The 26,142-nt window shown below is 39.0% G+C and overlaps 1 protein-coding gene across 2 annotated transcripts; it reads right to left on the bottom strand.

The window, feature by feature from the left end:
• Positions 1–162: 162 nt before the first annotated feature.
• On the bottom strand, positions 163–26,142 carry lmtk2 (lemur tyrosine kinase 2). 2 transcript variants are annotated; one of them, XM_026997958.3, is made up of 15 exons: positions 25,585–26,142; positions 15,928–16,058; positions 14,727–14,877; positions 14,221–14,262; positions 13,927–14,003; positions 13,034–13,152; positions 12,580–12,667; positions 8,525–8,655; positions 7,196–7,280; positions 6,799–6,920; positions 6,230–6,379; positions 3,148–6,112; positions 2,929–3,061; positions 2,495–2,734; positions 163–2,353 (listed from the first exon to the last, which is right to left on the bottom strand). In XM_026997958.3, exons 1-15 carry the CDS (start codon positions 25,679–25,681, stop codon positions 2,325–2,327), a joined length of 4,560 nt encoding a protein of 1,519 aa, XP_026853759.2. In that variant the 5' UTR covers positions 25,682–26,142; the 3' UTR covers positions 163–2,324. The 2 variants fall into 2 exon arrangements, with proteins under 2 accessions (XP_026853759.2, XP_026853760.2); XM_026997959.3 differs by lacking the exon at positions 14,221–14,262.

Raw genomic sequence — 26,142 nt, 5'->3', positions numbered from 1 at the left:
AATCATTTTCTTGCAATGAATTTGATGGCTATTTTCTCAGTAAATAAATGTAAACAAGCACTAGAATATTTTTCTTGAGCCAAAAGCATTTCTATTGAATGGTACACTGTAATATACAAATGTCCAGGTAAATCAAATTAACATGTAGTGTTACGAGATCAGTGGAGGTAATTTTTCATTTATTTCAATAATAAACAGTGTAATTATAAACAATTCATTCAATTACACTAAGCATGATCATCAATATGAAGTAAAAATATCACCATTTTTAAAATTTTACAAGATACAAGGACGACCTGCATTTTTTCAATTTACTTTACAACTTTGTCACTTTATCATTTTTAAACCATGATATGTTGCATTTTAGCTTTATATTACAAAAATTATACCTTACCCCTAGAACTTACATCATTCCCAATTTACAGACAAAAATTAACATTTATATACATTGGTACAATTCAACATTAAGTTACACTTTCAAGATGTGCAAGATTAAGCAAATGTATACACTGTAGAATAAAACTGAAGAGTTGCCTTAAATAAAATACTAAGAGCAACTAAAAGAGTGCTGGTAATACAAATATTGAACTGATCTAAAACACAGAGCCTACTGTACTGAATTACAAGGAAAAGTATCATCTATGCACCTGATTTATCTCAATCTGGTGATGAACACCAACTTCATGGTTCCCACAATTAAGACTGAAAAAGCTAAATTAATTAAAAACATCATAGTTGAATTGAGCAACACAAAAAATCAGAGACATCAAAACCTTATCCTGTCTATTCTGTAGCTCACTCCGTAGCATTCTGTAGTGTTGCTTTCAAAGCTATGTACATACTAAACATATCTTGATGTGTTAACTTTCAGAGAACTTCCATATCAAGCTGTGATTGGTTCATAAAAATGATTATGTCCTAATCAATGCCCTAATTAAAAATGAGAGAACTATGTTTTAGTGTTATTGTGACACTATTAACGAAAGTTATTTGTGTTTCCTATGTAAAGCCACCATTAAACTGTTTTCCAAGTTTTAGACCTGCAAACCACCTTTCAAACTTGATCAGTTTCCTTGAATATAAAATTACATGACTGCTATGGCAATTCGTGCTACATTTTAGATGAAGGTGATGGAGATGAAAATCTAAACAGTGATTAACAGTTATATTTAACAGTAATTAACAACATGACAAAATTATACCACATATGACAAGAATTATTACCAGCTGCTCAACGAATGTCCACCACCGTACACCATTTGGTTAATTTGCAAAATATAAAAAATAAACAAAAAGAAAATGATAAAATGGCCCAAGATACTTTGAATAACGTTGACATTTTCATTTAATATACTTCTGCAAATGTATGAATGCCAACAAATGTGTTTGCAAGTCACAAAGCTTTCATCATGTTCCACCACAGAAGCTACTATTTTTATTATGGTTCCATATCATGGTATCTGTGGTAACCATAGACCTGTGATATTCTGTTAAGCTCTGATGAAAAGACTCTGATTAAGAGCTTCACTTACCATCTGCTTTGCAGAGGAACACAGGTGGTTGAGGACCTATTTACCCCCTTTTTAACAGTTTGCAATTGTTCAAGTTCATTTTAGTTTTAGCCTCAAGCAAATATTGGCTGGACATATACTCTCCATGTCTCTATTGTCTCTGTAGGTATAAAATATATATTTGCTGACAGTCTATTAGTGTCATTACCAGTGTAATTCCAAAACACTGTGCACTGAGGCATAATACAAGTGTTCCTCCAATTTTAATGCTAGATTTTACACTCAGTAAAAAACAGTGTCTCAAAGTAAAAAAGCAAGTACCGTATGATATGAATTGCACAACTGTGTAAGAGCCTAGCGGCTGATCGGTGATCTATGAAAAGTCCTTCAAATTATTGAGATGAGTCACAGCTACATCATTCAAAGATGAATAACAGAAAGTGACTAAATCATGAACAAAGCTTGTCCTAAACAGACAAATAAGTAGCTGGACAGTTCAGAAGCACTTAAGCAGGACAGATTTCTTCAAATTGCACAAATTTCTTCAACATGAAAAACACAAATTTAGTTCATGGACACAGAGGTCTGAAGAAAATAAATGTTTTTGATCTGCTAAACAAAGTATAGGAAGGGAAGAAAAGCAGTAGACGTTGACACCAGTGGTTTACTCTGTGCAGTTTCCTTCTTAGTCATCTCCTCAAAGAAATAGCAATGCTGCCTGAGAAGCAATCATAGCCTTCAGAGTCCCAAGTTTCTCCAACACTTCCAAAACGTGTCCTTTAGCCTAAATACTTTAAGAGGCCCATTGAGTTTTTAGTCCTTTTCTCCATCTTCACTGCTTCCTACAAAAGAAATACAAAATACAAAAGAATGGATTCTGATATTTTGTATCACATACGTAAATCTAGCATGCATTTCTCAGTTTCTCACAGTGCTAATTATTTCTGTAGACCCAGCTGGGTGCTAATGTGCGAGTGCTTCACCTCCTTGTTCGATGTCGGAGTCGGTGAGGTGTGTAAGGGAAAAACTGGCGATGTTTGCTGACGAGATTGAGAATCGGGAGAACGTGGAGGGGCTGCTCCAACTCAGTTCTGACGAGTGGCTTGCAGGGGGTGGCGAGAAGAACTGGGAGGCCACTGGAGCTCTGTTAGCAGTGTCAACACCTACTTTGGAGAGGAAGGAGGGCTCTGGAGAGAAGTCATCATCCCACTCAAATGCGCCGCCTGTAGGGCAACATGATTTTTGTTTTTTAGGTTTGTTTTTTTTTTTGTTTTTTTTACTGTCAGTGATAAGGGATGCATTCTTCAAAAAGCCTAACGGAAACAGCATCATGAGGATATTTGTAAGACGCACTGTCCTTTAGCTATTGTACTTAAGGGTTGCACTATTGCACTGGAAAAACAATGTGCTGGATTACCTTCTTCATCTGTCGAGCTTTCTGAGTTGGTAAATCTGTTCAGGTAGCTGGAAGAGGCCACTGGGCTGCTAAACTCAGACACTTGGCTGTTGGAGCCTAGCAAATGATCGCCAAGTTCTTTTGTAGGGGTGTCCTGTTTAGGAAGAAGGTTTAATTAGATGAAGACATTTTAGTGAAATTCTTAGAAAAACTATGCTATGAATGCGAAGGCAGATATACCTGGTCAAAGAGGTAAACGGTGACATCATCAAAGAAGGACACTGCTCTCCTGTTATTTGCGTTAACATGCCCTCCTGCGTTGGATTTTGCAGTTTGCAGTGACTTGGCTTTCAGCAGGCTCTTGAGGTTGCAGGCATCACTGTTATCTGACACTATAACAGGCACTGGATGCACAACATCATCCTCACTTTCAGAGCCAGAGCTGTGTGGTCTGTAAATGCGCATGTCTTCATCAGAGTCATCACTGTTCTCGTCCTCCTCATCAGCCTCCATCCCATCTTCCGCCCCGCCTGCCACTGCTGCTTCATCCAATTTTCCAAGATATCTACCTTCCATATCTGGTTCCTTTTTCTTTGGGCCTTCCCCTGCATAAGTCCTGGTTAGCTTTGCATGGACCACAATATCTGCTGAAGATTGCATTGAGGTAGAGCCTGTTGCTTCTTGAATTTCTAGAATTGCACTGGAATGAGTTTGATCAATTAAAAGATCAGAGAATTTCTCTAACCTCTCTTCTTTCTTAGAGTAATCCTCAGTCACTGGCTTTTCTGTTTCACAGTCCATGTCTGAAGTGAGAACTAACTCTGGTAAACAAGTCCCTTTAATTACATTTATATCAGCAACAGCTGATTCAGCTGTAGAAACAAAGTGTTCTTGTTTGCCACTGGTTACAGACTCCGTGTCCTTCTCATGAACACCTTCTCTTGACACCAGTGGTGAAACTTCTGCTGATTTGGCTCCTTGGTTCAGGAGCTCTCCTGTTGATGATGGGATTGGGTCATCACTCCTCTTATCCAGTTCTTCATTATCAGAAAAGTAAGCAGAGTCTCTGTGGGCACCAACAACCACCTCAGCAATTTCTTGGTGGTGACTCTCGCCATAATCCTGAACATCAGGCATACTTTCTACTTCAGATACAACAATTTCTGGAGGAGCCAGTGTTGAAGGAGGCTCCTCTGTAGTGCTACTTTCTTTCCCTTGTGAAACATCATTCCCACTAGGCTGAGAATTCCACTCAGGTGACTCAAGGTTCTCGGTTTCATATCCACTGTCAGCAGTTTTGTAAGGTGCTTGGAGTTTATGAACAACAGGGGTGTCCAGCGATTCTACATGTCCGACCTCCCTATGCATGTCCAGAGAATCTAAGGAATCAGGTGTCTCGGCGGAATTCTCAATAGTTGGTAAAGCGGATGAAATGCTGTCCTCCAGAAGGCTGTCCTGACTAATCTGGTCCAAGCAAGAGTCTGAAATCAACAGTGAGGACTTATCCTGTGACACACAGTTGTCCAGCAAGGATTCTTCCTGATTCAAGGCTTCCAGCAACAAAGCATCTTCAATGTCCCTATTCTTTTCCCCATTCGTAAGCATATCACTCAAGGATTCACTATTTGTTAAGCCTTCTGTTTGGTCACCATTTACCTCTTCTGTGGATTTACTTAAAGGAGAAGAGGTCTTGATTTTCTCCTCAGAACACTCAACAATTTCTATGTACTGCCCATTGTCCTTAGAAACTCCAAGGCTTTCCTCAAGACTAGACGTATTGGCATCTGTACACAAAATATCTGTGATGGCACTTTCAACAATTAGCTGATGACTTTCAGATGGATTAACAACCTCAGGACTCTCAGAGGTAGATTCAGAAGTAGAATGAATCCAACCTTTTGAGGAAGCTAACCGAGCACTTTCCTCACTGGAAGAGCCATTTATCTCTGGCGGCTGGTTGCTACAGGTTTCTTCTGTTGAGAATGTATCTGAAGGCACCAGTGTTTTGCTTACCTTTAAAGGTGACAAGAAATCTCCTAAAATAGGATTTACCAAGTCCAAGAATTCATCCCTAAGATGTTCAGAATTTACTACAGACTTTGATGGATCATCGGAAACATTCTGTCTGCTTGAGGAATTCACATCAAAACTGATTAATGATAAATCGGTTTCCTGGATGTCTTTTGATTCTGACAAACCAAAACTATCTTTCATTAAGCTGTTTTCTTTGAGGAACAAAAAGTTATCAACCAGTTTCTCTGTGTTAAAAAGTTTCATTACATCCTTGTTATCTTCATCAACGTCTCTCAGATTAGCAGCTTCTTGTTCTATTTCTAAAAAAGTAGTGGTTAGACCTTCACTCTGCACTACACTATTGGTGTCACCATGAAAAGAGTCACTTATTTGTAAATTCATCTCAGGAAGCTCCATGAAACCACTTCGGAAAGAATGAGAGTCCTCAAATTTTGAATCATTCTCATTGAAAATGTTTGTATGGTAAGGACTCTCATGGTCACTTGAGGACCACACGTGACTGTCTTGAAGATAAGAGTCTTTTGAGTCTATGCTCTGATGAAAAAAATCTGCATCTGTACTGGACTCATCTAAACGAATATCCTGCAAGACAACATACTGCTCCTTGTTTGATGCAGTGGCTCCCTCAGAACCTTGATTGTCCAAAACTCCTATATCACTTTCATCCTGCTCCTCCAACTGAATGTAGTACTCATTCCCCGAGTTGGGCTCTCGAGCATCAAACACTGGCAAAGTCCCCGGGACCCTTTGGGATACTGCTTCACCTCCGATCTCTGGGAAGTGCGACTGAATGTCCTGCCGAGGCACGGGGAAAAACATGCTGTGGTAGTTCACCATAGTGTCCATGGAAGAGCGGTTGTGGCTGTCGTAGTGGTCATGTTTGGCTGCTTCCCATACATACTCGAAACTGAGTCCGCGGCTTGTCTCGGTCACTGTGAGCACCTCATCTGGTTCTCGCCCATCATCAAACTGCTCAAGGATGGGAAAGGAGGAGTGTCTGACGGTGGCCTGCCGGGTCATGGGATTAGGTTTCAGGGAGCTCCAGCGCTGCTCAAAGTCATCCTCAATTTCTTTCTGACCCTGCATGCGGAGATAGGTTAGCAGGCGGTGAACTTCCTCAGCTGTGGCCCTTTTGTCTGCAGGTAGCCAGCAAAACTGCAGTAACTCATACCTATACATAAAAATAAAAAGATTGGATTGAAGATTTCAAACCAACAGAAACAGTGTATAATCTCATAAATGAAGTTTTACAGGATGCATTTACAGATCATCATCATCATAAACTCACCATCTTTCTGAGTAAGGTAGATCTAGCTGTGGCTTGAGGAGTTTTATTTGTTGATCTCTGATGACATGGTGGAGAACCTCTCTGTCTGACAGGTGAGTATAGGGTTGCTTTCCTCTCTCAAACAGTTCCCACAAGGTCACACCCAAAGCCCTAAAAACACACAAATCTCTCCTTACCAAACTTTAATTGGCCACTCTCATCTGTAGTTCTAATAGTTACTGCTGGCATTACTGGAAAACAAATAGTAAAAACAGTGTAAAAAAAAAAAAAAGAAAAAAAAAAGTTGTGTTTTATATATCCAGCAATAGTTTTTGAAAAAAAAGACACACATCATGCAAGCAAATTCTCTTCGCCTTCTCAGAGGGCAGACATGCCATGTTCAGTGCATGCAGTCCTGAAATTGAATACTAGCAACCGCAAAGCAAAATCCTTTTAGTTAATTTAGCTGTCAAAGTTTGTGGCTTTGAATACAGAAGGCAAATACAGAATTCACCATGCTGAGTCATAGCTTTGCAGAAGTATATCAATCAAAATAATAACTTGTGTAATGCATATTTGGGGATACTTACCAAACATTACTGGGTTTAGTTTGTTCTGATGTTATCACACCTCCATGCAGCTCACCAACCAGCTCTGGGGCAAGCCAGCGTAAAGCTATGCATTGGTCCTCCTCTGTTGTGATGTAATCCTCCTGGGACACAAACATGCTTTTTAAGACCATTTTACACCAGACACAGTAACTTCACCTTGTGTCCCTAAACTGAGATCTCAATAATATTTTGATCTCAATATTATTATTGAATGCAAAAAAGTAAGACAATTTAAACAGCTAAATATAGCAAGCCATGGACTGTGTATTCTGAGAAGGGCAAAACTTAAAAGATGTTTACCTAAAACGAACATAATAAAGCATGAAGTTTAAAGGAGCATTTACCCAAATCTGACAAGAACAAAACAAGAACTCACTTTAAATCTTGAGGGTCCAATGCCATAGTCTCCTATTTTGACAGTCAGATCTGTTGTGAGATAGCAGTTCCTCAATGCCAAATCACTGTAAGCGGAGAGCAAAAACAACAGACATAAATTACTGAAATATGAAGGGGCACACCATGAGCAGCACTATCCGATGACTCAAGGGACTAGAGGCCAATCAAAATATTTAGTTTGTAATGAAATGACAGCATCATAATCAAAGAGTAGGTCAAATACTGTAACACTCAAATGCTTACAATGCACTCTATTAATTTGACTCAAATTCTACACAGTCTAAACAATGCAGATGTGTGGAAGATTTTGCAAAACATTAAATTATTGTTCACAGTATTAGCAGATAACATTTATAATAAAGAGCTACTCTTCTAAACTGATCCCACCAAATAGCTCCCTGTTTAAAAAAGACTTTGAGCTAGTTTTTTGAGAAGTATAAATCCAATTTTTTTTTTTTTTTTTAATGAAAACAGCACTGCAAGGGCTAACCTAACAGTACTGAACACACACACAAACACTTGCTTCACACATATCTTAAAATGTGTGTCCTGACAGTACAGACTGTACGGTCAGGCAACGGGAGAGTTTTCTTGCAGTTTCTATGAAGACTGGAGCTGCGTTACAAGCAGCGGGCCCCATAAAAGTGGTGAGACTTCTCTTGCAGTAAATCAACAGTGTAGTCTAAAAGGTGTGATACTTTCAAGATGGTCTTTATTACACGGCACAGAATCTCTGCGACTTCTTCCCCTTAAGCCCCCTTCAGGCCTGAAATATGAAATGCATCGTTTTACACTCGAAGCGCAGCATCATCATATCTGTGTGCCGAAGGACAGTTGACACCCAGCAATCTAAGGGAGCTGTGTAACTGGACTCCTCACAGTGTATTCTGAGCATGTAAAATGGTGCAGACGTAGCTGCGCGTGGAACGAAACCCTAGAAAGGCCCAGCCTCACTTCCACTGGACACACTTGTCCTGGTAAAAAAACGAAAACAAAACGGTGCCTTTTAGCAGAGACTGCCTTTTTAGGAGATCAGGGACGGAAGGATAAACAAGAGAACACTGTAAGGATTTGCTACAGAAATGGGTGTGTGTTATTATGACCAAGATGCTTCTTGGATGTTGTGTGGGTGCATGATGGTTTTGCGATGTCAGAGGAAACACAAGGCTATATATGAGAATCATAAGGGGAACCCCAGAAACAATGAGTGAATACATACCTGGGACTTCTATTTAGAACGTCTTCATTTCTAAGTTAAAGCAGAGCTGAAACAGCCTAGTGTGTATATGGGCCAGGCAGAGAAGCGAACCTGTGCAGGAAGTTGTGCTTGTGCAGGTGAGTGAGGCCTGCGGCGATCTCACAGGCCATCTTCTGCAGCTGCAGCAGCTCTCCAGTCTTGTACAGCCAGTCCTGTAGAGCGACGTAGCTCCTCAGGTCTCCCTGCACAGAACAGCACAAACCAGACATCACAAACCAGGACCAGTCTTGAAAGTGTTTGTTGTTGTTTTTTTTAAATCCACTTTTTTATGTTGAAAAACAAGCAATTGCAAAAAAAAAAAGAAAAAAAAAAAGATATGCACCAAGATAAAAAGTTTCATATTGCTTTCACTGTGAAAGCCTTAAAACTGTTTTTCATGGTGTTGGCCACTGAGGGGCAGTAATCTCTCTTTACACATCTAGTTTTACAGTCGCCCAGGGACTGGACCAAATAAGGCAACAGCCGTTTAATGGAGTGTACTACATGCTGTGTCACAGCAATTTAAAAATAAAAGAGCAGTGGTCAGACCGGCTAGGAGGCTCTGGGCTGCTCCTGTGGGTCGGGTTTCTGAGCCTGTGGGCCAAACACCAGTTTAGGAGACGAGAGCAGCCCTGGTGAGATGCCTCAAGGTGCTAGGAGGAAAAGACTCCAGGGACAAATATTCTCACTAGTCCACATCTCTCGTACTGTTAGTTGCAAGCCACTGTATACTAAAAGTATAAATTGTCTGCTTGCGAAAAATGTTTAGAAAAAGTACAAATGCAGCAAAAATAAGAACAATCAGACATTGTGCTTATCTGATATTAAATCTAAATGTAGTTTCTCTTACTAAAATGTTAATAAATAATACCATTTTGATTTTTGAATTTTAATTTGGCATAAACTCACTGCATCAAACTGATTATCTATAAACAAACACTCTTTTCACAGCTAAAAATGTACCTGAATGAATTTTGGATATGGTGTTCATATTTCAGAAGAACTGTGAGCCTAAGACACTGTACAAATTTAGCCACAGAGAGTAAAGACTAAGGAAGGTTGGCCCTAAAGGAGCTTGCACTTTACCAGTAGCTGAGGGCCCTCACGCCCTAATACCCAGGCCAAAGTGCCATCCACGGAATGCTGCGACCAAGATGCTACTCGCACGGCTACACCCATATAATGTACTAGGAGCTTTCGGTAAAAGTGTCAAGCTTGTTACTGCGAGGGTGATGGGTAGCTATGTTTATATGCTGCAGGGCTCAGCTGTCCTCTGAAGCTGACTGACAACAGACTGATTTTGCAACCCATTCTTACAAAAACATAATTTACTGATCCTTATCCTATAAAACACTGTAATACAAAGTGACATTTATATATTAATTACTTGACCAGAGACCATTTTTAAAGGTCTCTAGGTCAAAGCACTACTACAGTCCCCAATGGCAGGCTGAGGATGAGACAAGCAACAGCTTGAGTTGGTGGTCTGAGTGATCACATAATGGACGTATAAATGCTGCACTGAGTGAAATCCTGTTTTAGTGTCAACAACTCGTCACCTGACACGTGCTTGTCGACATCAGAGAGCAAACATAAACAGTGTTAGGCTGAAGTTCAAACACATTAATTATGTCAAAGGTCCACTTGCTGCCTGTGGTTGATGTCTAAAGACCGGGGTCTACAGACAGATTAATTCACATCTACTCTGTGATTAGGCATTATACACTGGGAATTCTATGTACTCCAAGCTAGCATTCAATGTGTACACCCCAAAAGGAAGGGTCACAATTCTCAGATACGAAACGCCGAAGGCACCGATTCCCACAGAATGCAAATCAAACTGATAGTTTGTAATGCTGGACAAATCTTAAAAAGGGAGAAAATGTCTTAAAATGGAATATTTTATAAGAAAATAAAGTGTGGTAAACTGAGTACATGTAAGCTTTCCACACACATCCTACTCCTTCTCCCTCATTACTACTCTCTTCTGCACTTTCCTACTCTCAGCTACCTTGGTACATACACGTGTACACAGCAGTGTCCTGAAGGCACCCTTTACAGGACTGACTGTCACTCAGTCAGGCAGCAACTGGCATTCTGTAAGCCTGCTCCGATTGCATTCTGCAGCTATATTTCTGTCCAAAATGCACTGCGTAAGGGTTACCATTGGTTACCAGTGATACACACAAAACACCCATCCATCAACTGAGCAGACACTACTATCACAGAATAATTTTGCCATAAAAATTAAAGATGTGTGTGTTTAATATTCTTTAAAATCAATACTGTTCAACCTCTACAGGTTTTAAGGCTTAAAAGACAATGGGGCTCTTTAATGACTATATATTTAAATGAGTTTAAAAATTTAAGTTTAGAGAACAAAACCACAGTTTTTAACACTAATATTCTGCATGTTTTAAGCCCCAGTGACTACTGGGGGGCAACAAGTTCATTTAACAACTTTATTTATTAACTTACTACATGCCTACTATACTAAACTAAACTACCATCGCTGAAGATGCTTTTCACTAAACACAGTCATTATCTACTAGGATACAGGAAGCAAGCAGGAAATCAACATGAACAAATACAATTTCTGATAAGACTTTTACTGTAATATGTAGCATTAATGCTTTTAAAATAAAAATATGCAAGCAAATAAATAAATAAATAAATAAATAGATAAATAAAGTGTATAACAAGCAAAAAATTCAAATACAAAGCCTCAAATTCAAATAATGAATATAACAGCAGTTTAACAGCTGCATTTTTAAAACTCCACAAAACAATATCTTTAGCTCAACATGCTAGCACCTCTAAGATGCAAAAAAGAGACGTATATGGCGAACCATTAAATTAACCGCCGCTTTCTGAAGCTTCCTTGCTGCTTGAGAGCAGAGCAGGCTGAAACTGAACCTACGACGGCAGCCCAAAGAATGGCTCCTCTGAGAGCACAGCCAACATGACGTCATCTTGGTCTGCAGTGAGCTCATGCTTGCCCCTAGGGGCTGGGGGGGTGTTGCTGGGGGTGTGGCTGGGTGCCATCCACCTGCTCCAGCCCAGGAGAACTTCACCACTGGTGCTCCCAGCATGCCCTGGCTGCTAACCTAGAGGGTTTTGCAGCATGTCAAGTGCTTGCACAGCTTTAACAATCTTTTTTTTGGCATCATTAAGCCCCAAACACAATCTAGAACCCAAGGACTACAATTCAAGAGAATACTGTGTTTTGTATGTGACTGCATTTGGTGAATGTGATAAAGAATAACATGAACTAGAGAAAAGAGCATATCTATCTGGAGTAACTATTACAGATTGCAATCATTGATCTTACAAAATAAAACATATATTGTGGCACAGGTCATCATGTTTATTTGTAAAATAACACATTTTTCCAACCCAGGATTACTAGTGCAGAAAGACTCATCAACCCCACTGCTGAGGATGCTGAGTTTATCTAACCCCCAGCACCCAGGAGCTGCCATCAATCATCCAGAAACAGTTGCAGATAAGATTTGGGATTTGTAAAACCATCAACCCTAACTGGCCCAGAATAAGCCAAAATCCATTTCAATTTGGCTGGACTAATCCCAGGAGACCATTACTTCACAAGAAAGCACTGTAATCTTGGCCCAGGTGTCACACATGTGCAAACTGCAGACAGTGTTTCACATCAACTTGCAAGCAACGCGTTAAAATGCACCAACACAGCAAGAAGGCAGAGTGACAGCGGCAGGAAACTGGGCCTGTTGCTTTATTGGGCTATGAGGGAACTGGAGAGCTCCTTGCACAGCTATGCACCTCAGAGCCCTGACGGGCACAGGCAGGACACCCAAAATAGATCAAGAAAAACAGAAAATAAATCTCTCAGAGAGATGGAGCCCGCTCCCATTAAGCATGGAGCATCCTTTCCCTCTGACTTATGTTTGTGTGGTTGAAGTTCAGAGACTGGGTGAAGTGTTCAGTAGAGTGAAAAGCACATTAATTAAACCTACCTGGCATGAATTTTAGGTTTTATACACAACCAAGAAATTACATTAAAAACATCAATTTTCTATACTGGCAGCATCTAGCAGTGTGATTATTTTGAAAGAAAAACAAAAACAAAAAACAGCACAAGTTAAACTTACCAGTTCGCAGTACTCAAAGACGAGTAAGAAAGGAATAGCCTCAACACACTGACCAAGGCACTGCAGTATGTTTGGGTGCTGAAGGACCCTACAGAGGCACACATTTGAAAACAGCACAGAAATAAAAATCACTTGCCTTCGATTCATGCTTGTAGTAGTTTGGACTGATAGAAATCATTAGCAAAGCAATGCAATGTCATTAGAAGCAGACAGATGGTGCTACTAACACAGAAGGAAAACTAATCTACAGTGACAGGAGGATCAAAGGAAACTTAAAACAAAAGCCTTCTCATCACCAGCTTTAAACCCTGGAGAGCCACTGCACAAAATATCCTTAATTATGATAAAACAAAAACTGTATAACAATGCATCCTGGACTGTGAAAACTGGCAGACTGTTCTTTTGCCAAAAGATGAAACACTGTGAAGGAAAAGCTCTTCAAAGACGGCCTTGCCTGTATGGGTCTCCCTGCTGAAGGAATTCATTCTGCTCTTTAGAGCTGGCATTGGCTTTCAGCTCTTTGACCACCACTCTGGCTACACTGGGGTCCGAGTAGCTCTCACTGAGCAAAACCTGTTCAAGACAAACAACGGCAGATTAAAAGTACGCACTTTCACTATGAGCAGTAGTTGTCTTACTGCAGAGGAAAGAAGGATAAATGATATTTCCAAAGTAGGCTGCCATAGGTCCGGCACAGAGGAAGAGCGTGCTTCCTGCAAACAAGGCCTTGCCAGTGGAACACGGGAGGGCAAGCGTGGATCAGGCTGGCAGGAAAGAACAGGAGGAAAATGCTTTGCCACTAGCTCTGACATCAGTAAACCCCACAGCCAGGCTACAGGTGGACAGTACATGCACAATGTCACATTCTCCCACATGCATTGCTGGCTGCTCCGGATGGGCTAGGGCACACTGGCAGTGGAGAGATGAGAACAGCACATCAGCACAAACTATGAAATTCTATACTGGTGGTTGCCCTCACTGGTACAGGGGCAGGCAGTGCCAGTTTAACTTTAGCTTTCAGAGGGTGAGCATTGCTTGTTTAACAATCCCCATCAACCACTGCTATAAATCTTGTGTCAAAGAATGTGGTCCCATATGTGCCTGATCCAATCAAGTTGCAACAAATCCACTAGTTATCCATAATGGGGTAAAGAAAGTCGGCTATTCTCTGCTGCACAAAGAATGAGGGTGCCAGCATTTTCTTCTTGACATTTCTTCAATAAACAGTTCTTCCATGGGAGAATGCACTGCAAAGAGGTCTGGGGAACGCTTGTGCTACATTACTGCAGAGGTAAGCACAGTTCTGTCACACACCCAGAATGTGGACTGTAAACAGGACTTTCTCACCTTGCCGAACCAGCCACTCCCAATCTCCTGTATGTAACTGAGAGTGTGGCGCGCCACTTGTGGGCCTGTCAAGACCTCTGAAATCCAAACACAAGACAAAAGACAGTGATGTCGAGTCAGCCCATGCCACACCTACCCAGCAGCAGAGGGAACACAGCAAACAGAGAGGAACTGGCAGAATTCCACATGTAACTATATATAACTATGTTCCATTTAATATATGTGTTTGCCAATACAAATCTATGACTGCTTTTACTGGCAGACATTCTTATCAGAGATGCTATGAATACTTACCAGTTATCAGGCCCATGGCCTGGATGTTGCTAGTATCTTGCTCTACCAGATAAATTTTAAAAACATTTAAAGCTTTAAAATGCATATTAAAAGCTTTAAAATTCCGATTAATTCAAAACACTTATCAGGAATTATATCACAGCAGAAGAACACACTCTCTCTGTCTCACTCTCACTCTCTAAATACATATTGTGTGTGTGAGTTTGTATGCATGCACACATGAAGTATTGATTATGTAAAACGGATCTTTTTGTAAGCTTAGACAACATATGTCAAAAATGAGCTACTTTCCTCGGCCAGCTCAGCTGCTCAATGAAATAACAGTGCAGTACGGTACTGGGCGCAATTTCTTAACTGAACAGGTGAAATACATGAAAGGTGATCACAAACTGTATGTGTCTCCACACTAAAAAAAAATCACATTTGGGGTAAATGAACCACACCACTCTCTGGTGATGTAAAAAGGCCTTTGGAGGAGGTTCAGGAGGGAAGGCCAAATGGCTGACCTGCTATCCTGGGCAGCTGGAGGTGTGGGGGTCCAGGCAGTGGTGCAGGCGGCACAGCCAGGGTGTACACTTCAGCCGGGGACTGCATGGAAGGGGTGTCTTCTGCTGGAGGGGTGAAGTCAATCTCATCCTCAAAGTTGTCTTCAAACTCCTATTCAGAAATGTTACAATGTGACTATCTTGAGGCTTGCTTTTTAAATTGTTTTTATTTTTCTTTTGGGGGGGGGGGGGGGATTTCTTGTACTGTTGTCAAAGGTTAATATGCATCACTGTGCCATGTCAGATTCAGCAAATGCTCATAGCGTCACCAAATTGTTGTAAAAGACCCACATAAAGAACTGTGTTTGTACAAGACCATGCGTTCAAGACAAGTGTCGGCATATTTGACACTCTATAAGGTTAAGTGACCTGTCCTGTTTGTCCAGAATCTTCATTCATAAATATGTTGTATAGTGGAAAAAATATTTACCATTTTCATTTACAGAGATCATTAAACGAAAACCTATCACTGTAACATCATCAGTAGTGGCTAAAGCAAAGAGCACCTAAACCCAAGGAATGTTGTCATGACCAGTTGTACTAACAGGTTCTGCAACAGAGGATGTTCCCCAGGACAGCAACCGTCAGCCTCAACTTCACAAACCATTAAATTATGTAAATAAGTTTCAATTGATAGATAACAATTTGTCAGTGTGTGTATATATATATATATATTATTATTATTATTATAATATAAAATGGTATGTTTCATTTCTATATTAAAATCTTTAAATATATTTGTGCAAATTAATTTTATACAACATAATGAAATGGATACAATCCATTATTCCTCATATTTTTTGCTTTGGGGAACAGCTTTTTACAGGTCTGCAATACTCATTTTTTTTGTGCCCATGATATTAAATTATGAGTGAATTGGAGAACACAGGTTGTTCTCTTACTGGTACAAGCAATTTACAGATCTGGTTTGTAAAGGTGGTTCTTGCATGCCCATTTATCTTTAAACATTTGAGACTTCACTGGGAAATGCACTTTGCTGGGAACAATTTCAAATGCCTTGCTCAAAAACATCTAAGATGCCACTGAACTGACCAAGAGGTAACGTTATTTACCAGCTTCTGGATTGCAACACAACTTCAGGGTCTTAAAAACTTTGGTTTGGGGGCTTGTTATGACACAGAGGACATGGAGTCCCACTCACCTTAAAGTTGATCTCTCGTTGTTTGCAGCACGTCACGCAGTTGAGCAGCAGCATAACAGTTGCAACCAGCATAGACAGAGAAACTACCAACAATAGGTTCAAAGAGAACTCCACCTCATCCGCTGATTCCCCTGCAGAAATAACACAACACAGCCTGAACAGGGTTGCACCAGTGAAAAACCAGTGTTTTATACAAATGGGCAGTAATACAGACATCAAGTGCTACTAGTCTGTGAGCAAAATATTTTCGGATTGCTGATCTCATAATGGGAAATATGAAACTTATCAAAGCTATGGAACGACGTGTGAAACAACTAGCCTACACTTCAGATAAGGAAATGAACATAAAACTGGATTAAAGAATTAGATCTGTAAAAAGAATTGCAACTCAGTATACAGGCCTTGGTTGCAAAAGTTAAGGCCCTTCCTTGAATCTTACTCAACCCTGATCTAACACACCTTGCTATATACCCAAATGCTCTTTCAAACATTAACTAACTGGATGTTAAATTCAGGATAAAAAATATTGCTCAGCAGCACAGAGAGTATGGTGTAAACATAATATCCAATTTTGTCTTTATGTGCAAAGATATATAGAAATCCTACATTCTTCACCATCATTACTGAGGTACAATCAAGAAGCTCACCTCCTCAATGATCTTCACTTACACTACTAATGACAATGCCAGACTTTTACTAGAGACACCAGTTATACCCGAAATGCATATATGCAAGGGCTGAAATACAGAAACCCAAACTGATATCTTCCGGTAATATAATCATCATCATTTGGTAATAGTAAATTAAACACAGGCAAAAAGAAAACAAAACCCCAGTTTATGTAAACCATAAGCAAAACATAAATGGAAAGCACAAACAGGTGGTTAGCCTGAAATGGCAGGCAAATGTGCCATTTTGTCTGGGAGACTTCAACTTCAGAAGTCAGCTTCCACGAAAGTTCAATAATTTACAAGATTAATTTTCCATTAACATTCTCTTTACTAAAAACAGAGGAAAACAACAGCTTTCAAGTACAACCACTTCACTAATATACACAAAATAAATTATTACAATTAGATGTTTTAAATATGTGCATGTTTAGCATTCACAAAATTATTCACAATTATCATAGTTGGTTCACAGTAATCACAACCACCAAAATCTACCAAATTAGCTAAATAAAATAGACTTTGGTCACAGAACCAGCTTATTTAATTGAAGGATGTCCCGATCCAGTTTTTTCTCCCCAATCCCGATCCGAGTACTTGGATTTTCATAGTTAGTGCACGCATTTACACACCCTATGTATGGTTACGTTTGTTGTATTGTTGCTAGTGTAGAGCAGCAGCATCACCATTAAACTAGTTTTTTCCCCCCTTGCATTAGCTAGTGATAGCACATTAACAAAATGTTTGGATGTGGATAATATTTAAAATATCCAATCCATTAGAATGTGCCTGAATCAGCTCTGATACTGATATTTCAGATCAGACTGGGAAATGCCTAATTTATTTATTAAAAACTGCTGTGGAGCTGTGGTTAAGTTGTTTGGGTGAAATTAAATTGTAGGGGAATGTGTGTGTGAGATGTATTATATATGCTATTTTTTTACAGATATAATGCATGAATATGGTAAATCGAAATAAAATGTTAAACAACAGAAAACTTTGCTTACAAGACTAAAGCATTTAATCTTTTTGCCATCCCATGGCTATAAAGCAGCTTTATTAGTGAAATGATTGCCTTGGTCAACACTTGGTTGGTTCCCAAGAAACACACACATGCATTCACTCTTTCTGCTCACTTTTGGCTGCCTCACTCACTGACTCATTTGACATGCATTTTTTTCTCATCACTGAATGCTGCTGTAATTCCACATTAACTTAAAACTGACTAGCCTATGTTCGGAGTTATCTTTAGGCAGCTTATTTTCCAGCAATTTTTTCAGGCCACTTAAAACTCAGTAGGCTAAAGGCAAACTCTGCCCATTCTTTTTTTTTGCTTTTTCATGAGGTCTGAATATACTATAAACATAGAGTAATTAAGAGTAATTAAGTTAATGAATTTAGAGAAGGAGTACGCTTCACTTGTTTGATTACTCTTTCTCCTCTCCTCTACGTTTGTGTTTTTATCTGGTTTCTGCAGCTTTCTTCCCTCAAACCTGAATGTGTTTCACTTCATGGTCAAACTGGAAACAACATTCTTTTGTTTTTTAAAAGATTGAATTAATAAATAAAGCTCTGTTGGCTGGGAAACCGTGGCAGTGAACAGTGCTAAGATGCTGTTTTGCCTCTTTGAATGCTCTCACTGGAAGGTAGCTAACCTGTTTCCCCATACTGGGTTATCAAAACTACATGATACCAATGCCAGTTATCACACACGTGCATGGATATCTACATTTGAACATAAGTTTTAATGGTTTAAAATTCCACAGCGATGTATAAACTGAGCTCAAACTGTTTGCACATGACCTGCTCAAACTAATCTGTTTGTTATCAGTGACCTGGGTGTGCTGCTGCAAAACACTGCTGTGCTGTTGTATGCCTGGATTTGTGACAGTATCAGATCGGTTTCTTTAAAAATGTTTCTCCCGATATCCATTCCAGCATTTTTTGCTGATATCAACTCAATTTTGATATGTGGTATCGGATCAGTGCCATCTCTATAAGGAACATATCTGAATCTCAGAAAACACATTTTTTATGCCTCCTGCATAATATAATAATGGGCAATGTACATATAAATAATGGAGCCATTAAATTACCAAAAACCACAAGCACTGGATAAAAGCTGGGTATTACCAGTAACTTCACAATATGATATGTATGACGATACAGGGATCACGATATTTACATTTACGGCATTTAGCTGACACTTTTATCCAAAGTGATTTACAATGTGAGATATGATACTACACAACACCTAACAGTCTGTATAACAAATGTTTCTTAAGGTAAATATTAGGCAAAATGTAATAATAACAATAAAAAGAATATTTATAGAATAAGACATTAATAAACCATAACAGAAAAGACAAAACACAATCAATGGGGAAAGTACATTTAAAATACCAATACAAAGAAAACAAAGTGTAAAAAAAAAAAAAAAAAAAAAAAAAAAGAATTCTTGAATGCAACCAATAGCTTCTAATCTCCCACTAACAAGAAAGGGTTAACGCTTCATATTACTGGAACTCACAAACGCTGATATACTTGCAATTATAACTTAAATTAAAGGAACATTTACCAGCCACATTTACCAAAATGTTAGCTTTAAATTTCTAAATCCATTTCCATATTTTTTTTAGATTAATGTGTTGAGTTTTCCTAAACCCATTCGTCTTTTCTTTCTGAGATGACCATTTGATGGACTATTTAACTGCTGCACTTAAACTTCAATGCATCAGCACTGGATTAAAAAAAATATAAATGTTCATAAATATCAACACATCTATGATTGTATCGCTTCACATATCGGTAAGAGTGTCAACATACTCTACACATCCTCACACTGGCGCTACCCCAAAATTACATCTTGTATTTACCCAGACTACCCACATTCCAGGTAAAATAAAAGCCATAGGAAAGCAGGGTCTGTTCTGAAAATTTAATGAGCAGAAATTAAAGATTCAGAAGCAGTCAGCATTGCACTAATTTCAAGACACCCATGGACATCTGACTTCCTATGTTCAAGATTTTTCAAGGAAGGCTAGAAACTGACAGCTACAGGATTGATAACAATAACTACAATTAACCACAGATTAGGCCCAAAATAATAAAATCAAAGCTGTACCTCAGTCAAACAGGATGAGATTTATCACAAATAAAGACAAGAATAACAACATGAAACCACCAAATACGTGCCACAGCCAATAATATTGTAAAATGCCAGAACTGTTTGTTGAATACTCTTCAAAAAAACAAGTATTCTTAAACCACCATCTAAGAATAAACCTGCTGTAAAACAATAAAAGCTTGTTTGCCAATCATAAAAGTTATGTCCTGGTAGCTGATTAACTACTCTGAAACAGTCACAACCACAAGATCTGAAGCATGTCAAAAAGAACCACCCTTTGAAATCTTCGTGTTAGAACTGGATTTTTTTAACATACTTTTTAGTCAATCTTGCAGACAGAATCATTTAATAGCATACCAAGAACTTCACAGCAAAAGTGAATTTGCCAGCAAAAGTGCGTGGTTGACTGGCGTAACATCAATTACTCCTTGTAGTTGCCTGTAAATCAATTTTAGCCTTGTCTAAAGTAAGACATCATAACATGTAAAGTCTGAAATGGCACAACCAAGATTGGATTCATGGTACATTTTCCATTCTTCAACAACAACAGTGTGTAAAATCTATTTAAAAAATTCCAGCATTAGCCTGCCATGCATAAGCAACAGTACAGTACTGCCTCAGTTCTCATTATAAGAATCACAAGTGTAGACTGCACCATATCGTCATGAATCGGAAAGCAAATTACTCAGATAGTTCTTGAGTCAACTGAGCAAGATGCCATGACTTTATACCTGCATTACTGGCAGCACTCACCATCAGGGGTCTAATTTATAAATCAGATCTTGAAAATGTGCAAAGGTGATGAACTAAATGGGCTCATTATCCAATCATCACTGATGGCAAGAAAATCGTACTAGTTTCTAAAAACACCTTTGCACATTATTTGGTTGTTGTGGTCTTCTAATGATGCCAAGTTACAATTTAATTCAGGAAGGATATCAACAAATTGTAAACTGCAAATAGCTATCTGAAGCGATATACATGAATACTTAGAAACAGGGTAATTTACAGGCTAATTAACTGGCCTACACAAATCAATAAACACATCAAACAAAACACTGTTAAGGCTAAAATGCTTTCATGAATAAGTAGCTAATATGCAGTCATTATGGGGCAGCATAATCTAGTATGAACTGCATGTAAATATATGCCCAGCTTCTCTCCAAGTATTTCTTTTTAAATCCCAGTTTGTGTGTGGGAAGTTCAGACCCATTTTTGTATGCACACACCCTTTATAAATGACGTCCTGGGTCTTGCTAAATCATATTTCTGCAGCTGATCTCTATAAGCAAAGTACAGATGTGACATTGCTAAATAGTCAAAGACTTAGGAAGGCTGCAGTCATTAGAGCAGACTAGAGATGAGGGCCTATACTTAATACTGAACTAAAGCTATGATTATGGAATGCACAAAACAAAATGGGCCTCCACCCTTAAACCTACCGGGATATTCTTCCGGAATGCAGCGAAGCACAATGTTTGTGCCTTGGTTGTGGAGCAATCTCTACTAGGCAGAGAGTGTTTTACAAAGCATTCTAATCTTGTACCTGACTTTCAATTATGTGACTGACATTAAGTGTTGAGCAGAACCCAGCTGAGAGATGTAGTAACAGACCTTCTCCAACAATTATAGTTTTAAAGGCTGCTGTCAGCTGTATTCTCATGTGACTAAGGGTTTTTTTTTGGTTTTTTGGTTTGTTTTTTTTTGTTGTTGTTGTTGTATAAACACAAACACAGGGGTATTATCTTAACAAAAAGTCACACATCATGTTACTGATGCCCAAGACACCCTGTGTCTGTTTCACTGATGGGAAGATATTGCAACCATCAGTAATGTCACATAAGAAAAAGAAGTCTCTGGAGCCACTTCATATTTAGGAGGCACCATATACTATAACTAAGTAATGTGTTTTATGAGGAGGGTTTTTATGAAACATAGATCAGCAATGAACCTGTAGCTAAACAACTCAAAATATCAAAATATTCTAAACTGAACCTTTAAGGACACAAAGCATTAACTGTGCATGAATTATTTTATGTAACACTACAAACTACAAACTCTAAACTGACATTACGAAGGTCTGAACATTCTTATTTAATACCTTCTTCTTGACAGTCTTGTTAATATTAAGAAAAACTGTTGGTTACAGAAGTATTCTGTGGAGCCCAAGGTTACTGTCACTGAACCATGAGTACTGTCACAGCTCAGTGAAGCTTCAGGCAAGACAAGCTAAAAAGCAAAGGGCCACCAACTGAGTCACAGCTATTAGTCAGCTGGGAATGCGTCATACCACCATAATGTGATGAGTAGTGTGGACTCTTGCCCTTAAATTACAACAATCATCTATGTCAATGTGAAGGTAATTTGTTTTCCTCAAAAAGAACTGTCTTGCTGATTCTTGCAGATAAGGGTCTCAAAATCTTAGAAGTAGTAAGTATTGCTCTCCCACCGCAACCCAACAGCCAGCAAGCACATGGTATGGACATTTGTAAAGGCATGAAGGTCTCCTATTTCTGCCTAAACTAAATTCTGCAGCTTTGACTAGACCGGACCTAGAGTCACTAAAATGACAGAACACGTGCCAAACTAGACAATAACCAGAGGCGCACACAGCTGGTTCACAGTTGCACATGTGTGGTCCAAAAAAAAAAGGATGCATAAAATGTAATACAATAAGAAGTGGTTTTGCATTGCAAGATTTTTGCCATTTCTGTGACAGTAAATAACCCACAAGGCCACCAGAAGCATGGGGGTGAGGGGTCTTTTGACCAACCACTTTTCAAAGTATTGGGGTGATGCCCCACTTCTTTTAGATTAAGCCAAAACTGGTTTTATTTGAAGAAGGAAAATATCTCCACTCTCCTTAACTGCTATTTGATGGCAGCACAAAGAAGTGAACAAAACAATGCTAACACCGTTCATAATAAGATTAGTTGAGATATGTTAATGTTTTATAGTTATAACAAACTGATGACATCTTGGAGGATATTCAGGCAGTGTAAAAGGAAGCAGGAACATCTTCAGATGCTCCTTAGATAACCAGACCAAAAATGTTATGAGCACCCCTTACAATACACACAGACCTACTGTGATTAGCTAGCATAGCACTCTATTAGGAAAATCATCAGAAAAAAAACATTGGCTAGAGGCAGACCAACTATAAATATTGTGAAGTAATATAAGCTTTAATAGTTGCTTTTTCATAAGAGAGTTTGCCACTTTATAGTAAATCATTTACCACTTGATAAGGAAGCAATGCATTATGTAATTCATTACTGTAGCTAGCATTATGTCTGACATTCTAACTTTGCACCAATGGTCCTCAGACCACAGTTCACAAGTGGCTCTTTAACTCAACATTGTGCTTCTGTGAATATTCAGAAAAGGTATATATTTATTTTTACTTTTTTATATTATATATTAAAATTTTCCTGCTGCTGTGCACAATTCCTTTAATTAACAACACAGTCAAACACACACAAAAAAACACACACACCACCAAATGACATATGACCCATCTCCATACTGAATGGTTGAAGTTTAAACAAACTTAGAATTTTACCAGCAATTTGTAAATGTAAAGTTGGTATATGACCTCATAACAAAATGGCACAAGCAAAAAGGAAATGTGGCCTGAAGAACATCAAATGTTTAAAAACAAATGGGAGAAAAATTATTTTCTTCATGCCTGTCCAAAGTGGAAGTAAATCAGTCTGTCTTCTGTGTGACAGTACAGGTCACTCAGTTCAAAAGGTTGAACTCACTGAGGCACCACACAACTCACCACATTTATTTTGCTACTTACTCTCCACTGAGTAGTCATCTTAGGACAGAAAATAATCCAAACATAAAACAGCAAAGCAAAGTTTAGCGAATTCTTTTTCATGCAAAAATGAGAGAAACCATTGCAATAGCATTGTACCAATTTACGTATGAAATACTGATGCACATGAAACCATATTCAAATGATTAGGGACTGTCAGGTTTTAGCATACACCATGACTTTCCAAATTAAAAATCTGCAGCTGTCTGACTCCACAGTGGCCAGAAGAACATCTGTTCAAAATCTTTAAAACAATATTGCAGGAGAAATAGTCATTGGCTGAATTTCAGCCTTGCTACTGATGACAGTTTGGACACCAGTGACATTTGTTAGTTATAATATATACAAGAGCTACCAACAAACATCTTAAAATCTCAGAGGAGATACATGACCTGGACCCTCTCAAAAACAGGACAACAGGTCGGTCTGGACAAAATAGCTGCCCAACAATCAACAATTTAAACAGCTGTGTGATGAGTTAGAGACTTAGATGAACTGCCTCTTCATACCAAAATTAGACTGATTTCAATAGGACACTTAAAACGTTTGTTGGCTAGGACACATGGATTGGTTTCATGTTTTTGGATGACAAAAATTGTACGCCTTGCTTTGGTATATCATTGCGTTGGTATTTCTATGTAACATTTCTCAACATTTAAATAAGCTTAAACTTAAATTGCAAGAGAACAAAAGTGACAATTTGGAGGAACCTACTGCACAACCTGAAAGCATGGATCTGCATGGATATGCAGAACTGAAAGGTTCTGATGAACTGAAACAAGAATTTGATAGTCAGAAAAGGGGTATGCATTTCTGGAAGTTCGTAGAACACCTTCCAAACCTCTCAAGGCTTGCCAGAAGGGTTATCTCAATGTTCTCCTCAACATACAGATGTGAGTCATCCCTATCTGCTCTGTCAAGTATCAAAGGCAGGAAAAGGAATCAGCTGAGTATCCAACACACCAATGGGGGTCTATAGAATGGCAGTTTCAAGCATGCAGCCTAATTTCACAACCCCTGTTTAGCAGAAAGAGCACACAGATCCAACTAAAGAGTAAGCATCATCCGTTAAGAAATAATTTGATATTAGTTTGTGCATTCTTATCAAAGAAGCCATTAATCCTCACACTATGCCACTTTTATTATTGAGTCAAAACACAAGCAAATGCTGTGGTCCTTTAAAAGTACGATTTGATGTCCAATGGCTCTTAAATTATTGAAGTCTGAGGAACACTGACTTAGTCAATCACCTTCTGAACTCTCTAAAGTCCTTAACATATAATCATGGCAAAAGGAAAGTCTTTTATCTTTTAACTTCCAGAATATTCAGCTAGGGTAATTATGCTAGGAAAATGCAGAGATAAATGTACATACTTACAAATATAAATATTGCCTAACCAACAACTTATTTGACAGCCAAATAGCAACAGAGCTAAGGAAACCCGATATACACATAACAGGGCAATCACTTTTGGCAGTATCTGACGGTGCTTATATCTGTGTTTACATTCGCCAAGAGTGTATAAGAAGCTGCTCAACTAATAGAGCCAGATTATTAAAATTATTCTTAATAATAAAGAATTTAAGTTAGGCAGCTATCAAACAAAATATAAATTCTAGAGAACACTAATAAACCCTTGCTTAAAATGGTAACCTAACCTAGCTAAGTTAGGTACAGCTCCGAGAAATTGTGACTTCACCCAAGAAAGAATTAGCGTTAGTCACCAAGCAAAACCTCTGTTAATATAAACTCTCCCGTAAACAAACGCAGGCCAGCTACTAACAAAATACTACAGATAGCTAGCCATGCATCTATCTAAGTTACAGAGCTAGACACCACACAAGGCTGCGCGTAATGGATAGCGAGCTAAACTAGGTAACCTAGGTTAGCCGAGATGGCTAGGTTAGCAAACCAGTTGCCAGGATGGTCGGCTTGACTCATCTAGGTTGGCTAGCTACCGCCACAGATTCCAAACGAGTTCAGTTGTTATGTCAATTGACTATCTGGTGACAGGTCAATCAAAAACGTAGATTCTTACCTGGTTCTTGATGGGTAAGAGGTGCACCTTCAGAAATCTTTACAAACTGCGAAGACGCCACTGCCAGTAAAAACAGAGATGCGCGACAGGTATCCATCGTTTCGACTTGACTAGCTAGGTTAGCTAGGTGGCTATCTAGCTTATCCGGCTAGTAACCGTTAAAGTGACTACAAAATACTAGTCGAAATAAATGAGAGAGTCATGTGCGGGTACAACTATTGAATGCAAGCGATACATCGACCCTGTCAACGTTCAGCTGGTGGTAACAGAGCCGCATCTATCCAGCTAAGCGTTAGCAGCGTGACCATCAACGGCGACGTAGACCAGGAGAGCCGCCTAGCTAGCTATCTACCGGTAGACAGCAGTTGTCTTATTTGCTGTCGTTTTTCATTGCCTAAAATAATGCAGTCGTTCATTACCTATCTTAAGTAATAACAACGCAACTCGGGCATTATCCAACATCTCGCAGTTTCGCTTAAACGAAAGTCAACACGGTAAGGTTACTTGACACAGTCCAGCATCGCGGCCCCTATCCAGCGCCATGTTCGCCCAGATAAC

This window comes from Electrophorus electricus, chromosome 3 (assembly GCF_041902795.1).
Source record: "Electrophorus electricus isolate QZ-2024a chromosome 3, ASM4190279v1, whole genome shotgun sequence".
NCBI classification, from domain to species: domain Eukaryota; kingdom Metazoa; phylum Chordata; class Actinopteri; order Gymnotiformes; family Gymnotidae; genus Electrophorus; species Electrophorus electricus.
This window is presented reverse-complemented; position numbering and strand designations above follow the sequence as displayed.

Coding starts and splice junctions, on each gene's coding strand:
- lmtk2 (XM_026997958.3), bottom strand. CDS start 25,681: ATGGATACCTGTCGCGCATCTCTGTTTTTACTGGCAGTGGCGTCTTCG. Junction 14,878..15,927: donor AACGAGAGATCAACTTTAAG/GTGAGTGGGACT, acceptor ATTTCTGAATAG/GAGTTTGAAGACAACTTTGA. Junction 2,354..2,494: donor CTCCGACATCGAACAAGGAG/GTGAAGCACTCG, acceptor TTTCTTTTGTAG/GAAGCAGTGAAGATGGAGAA.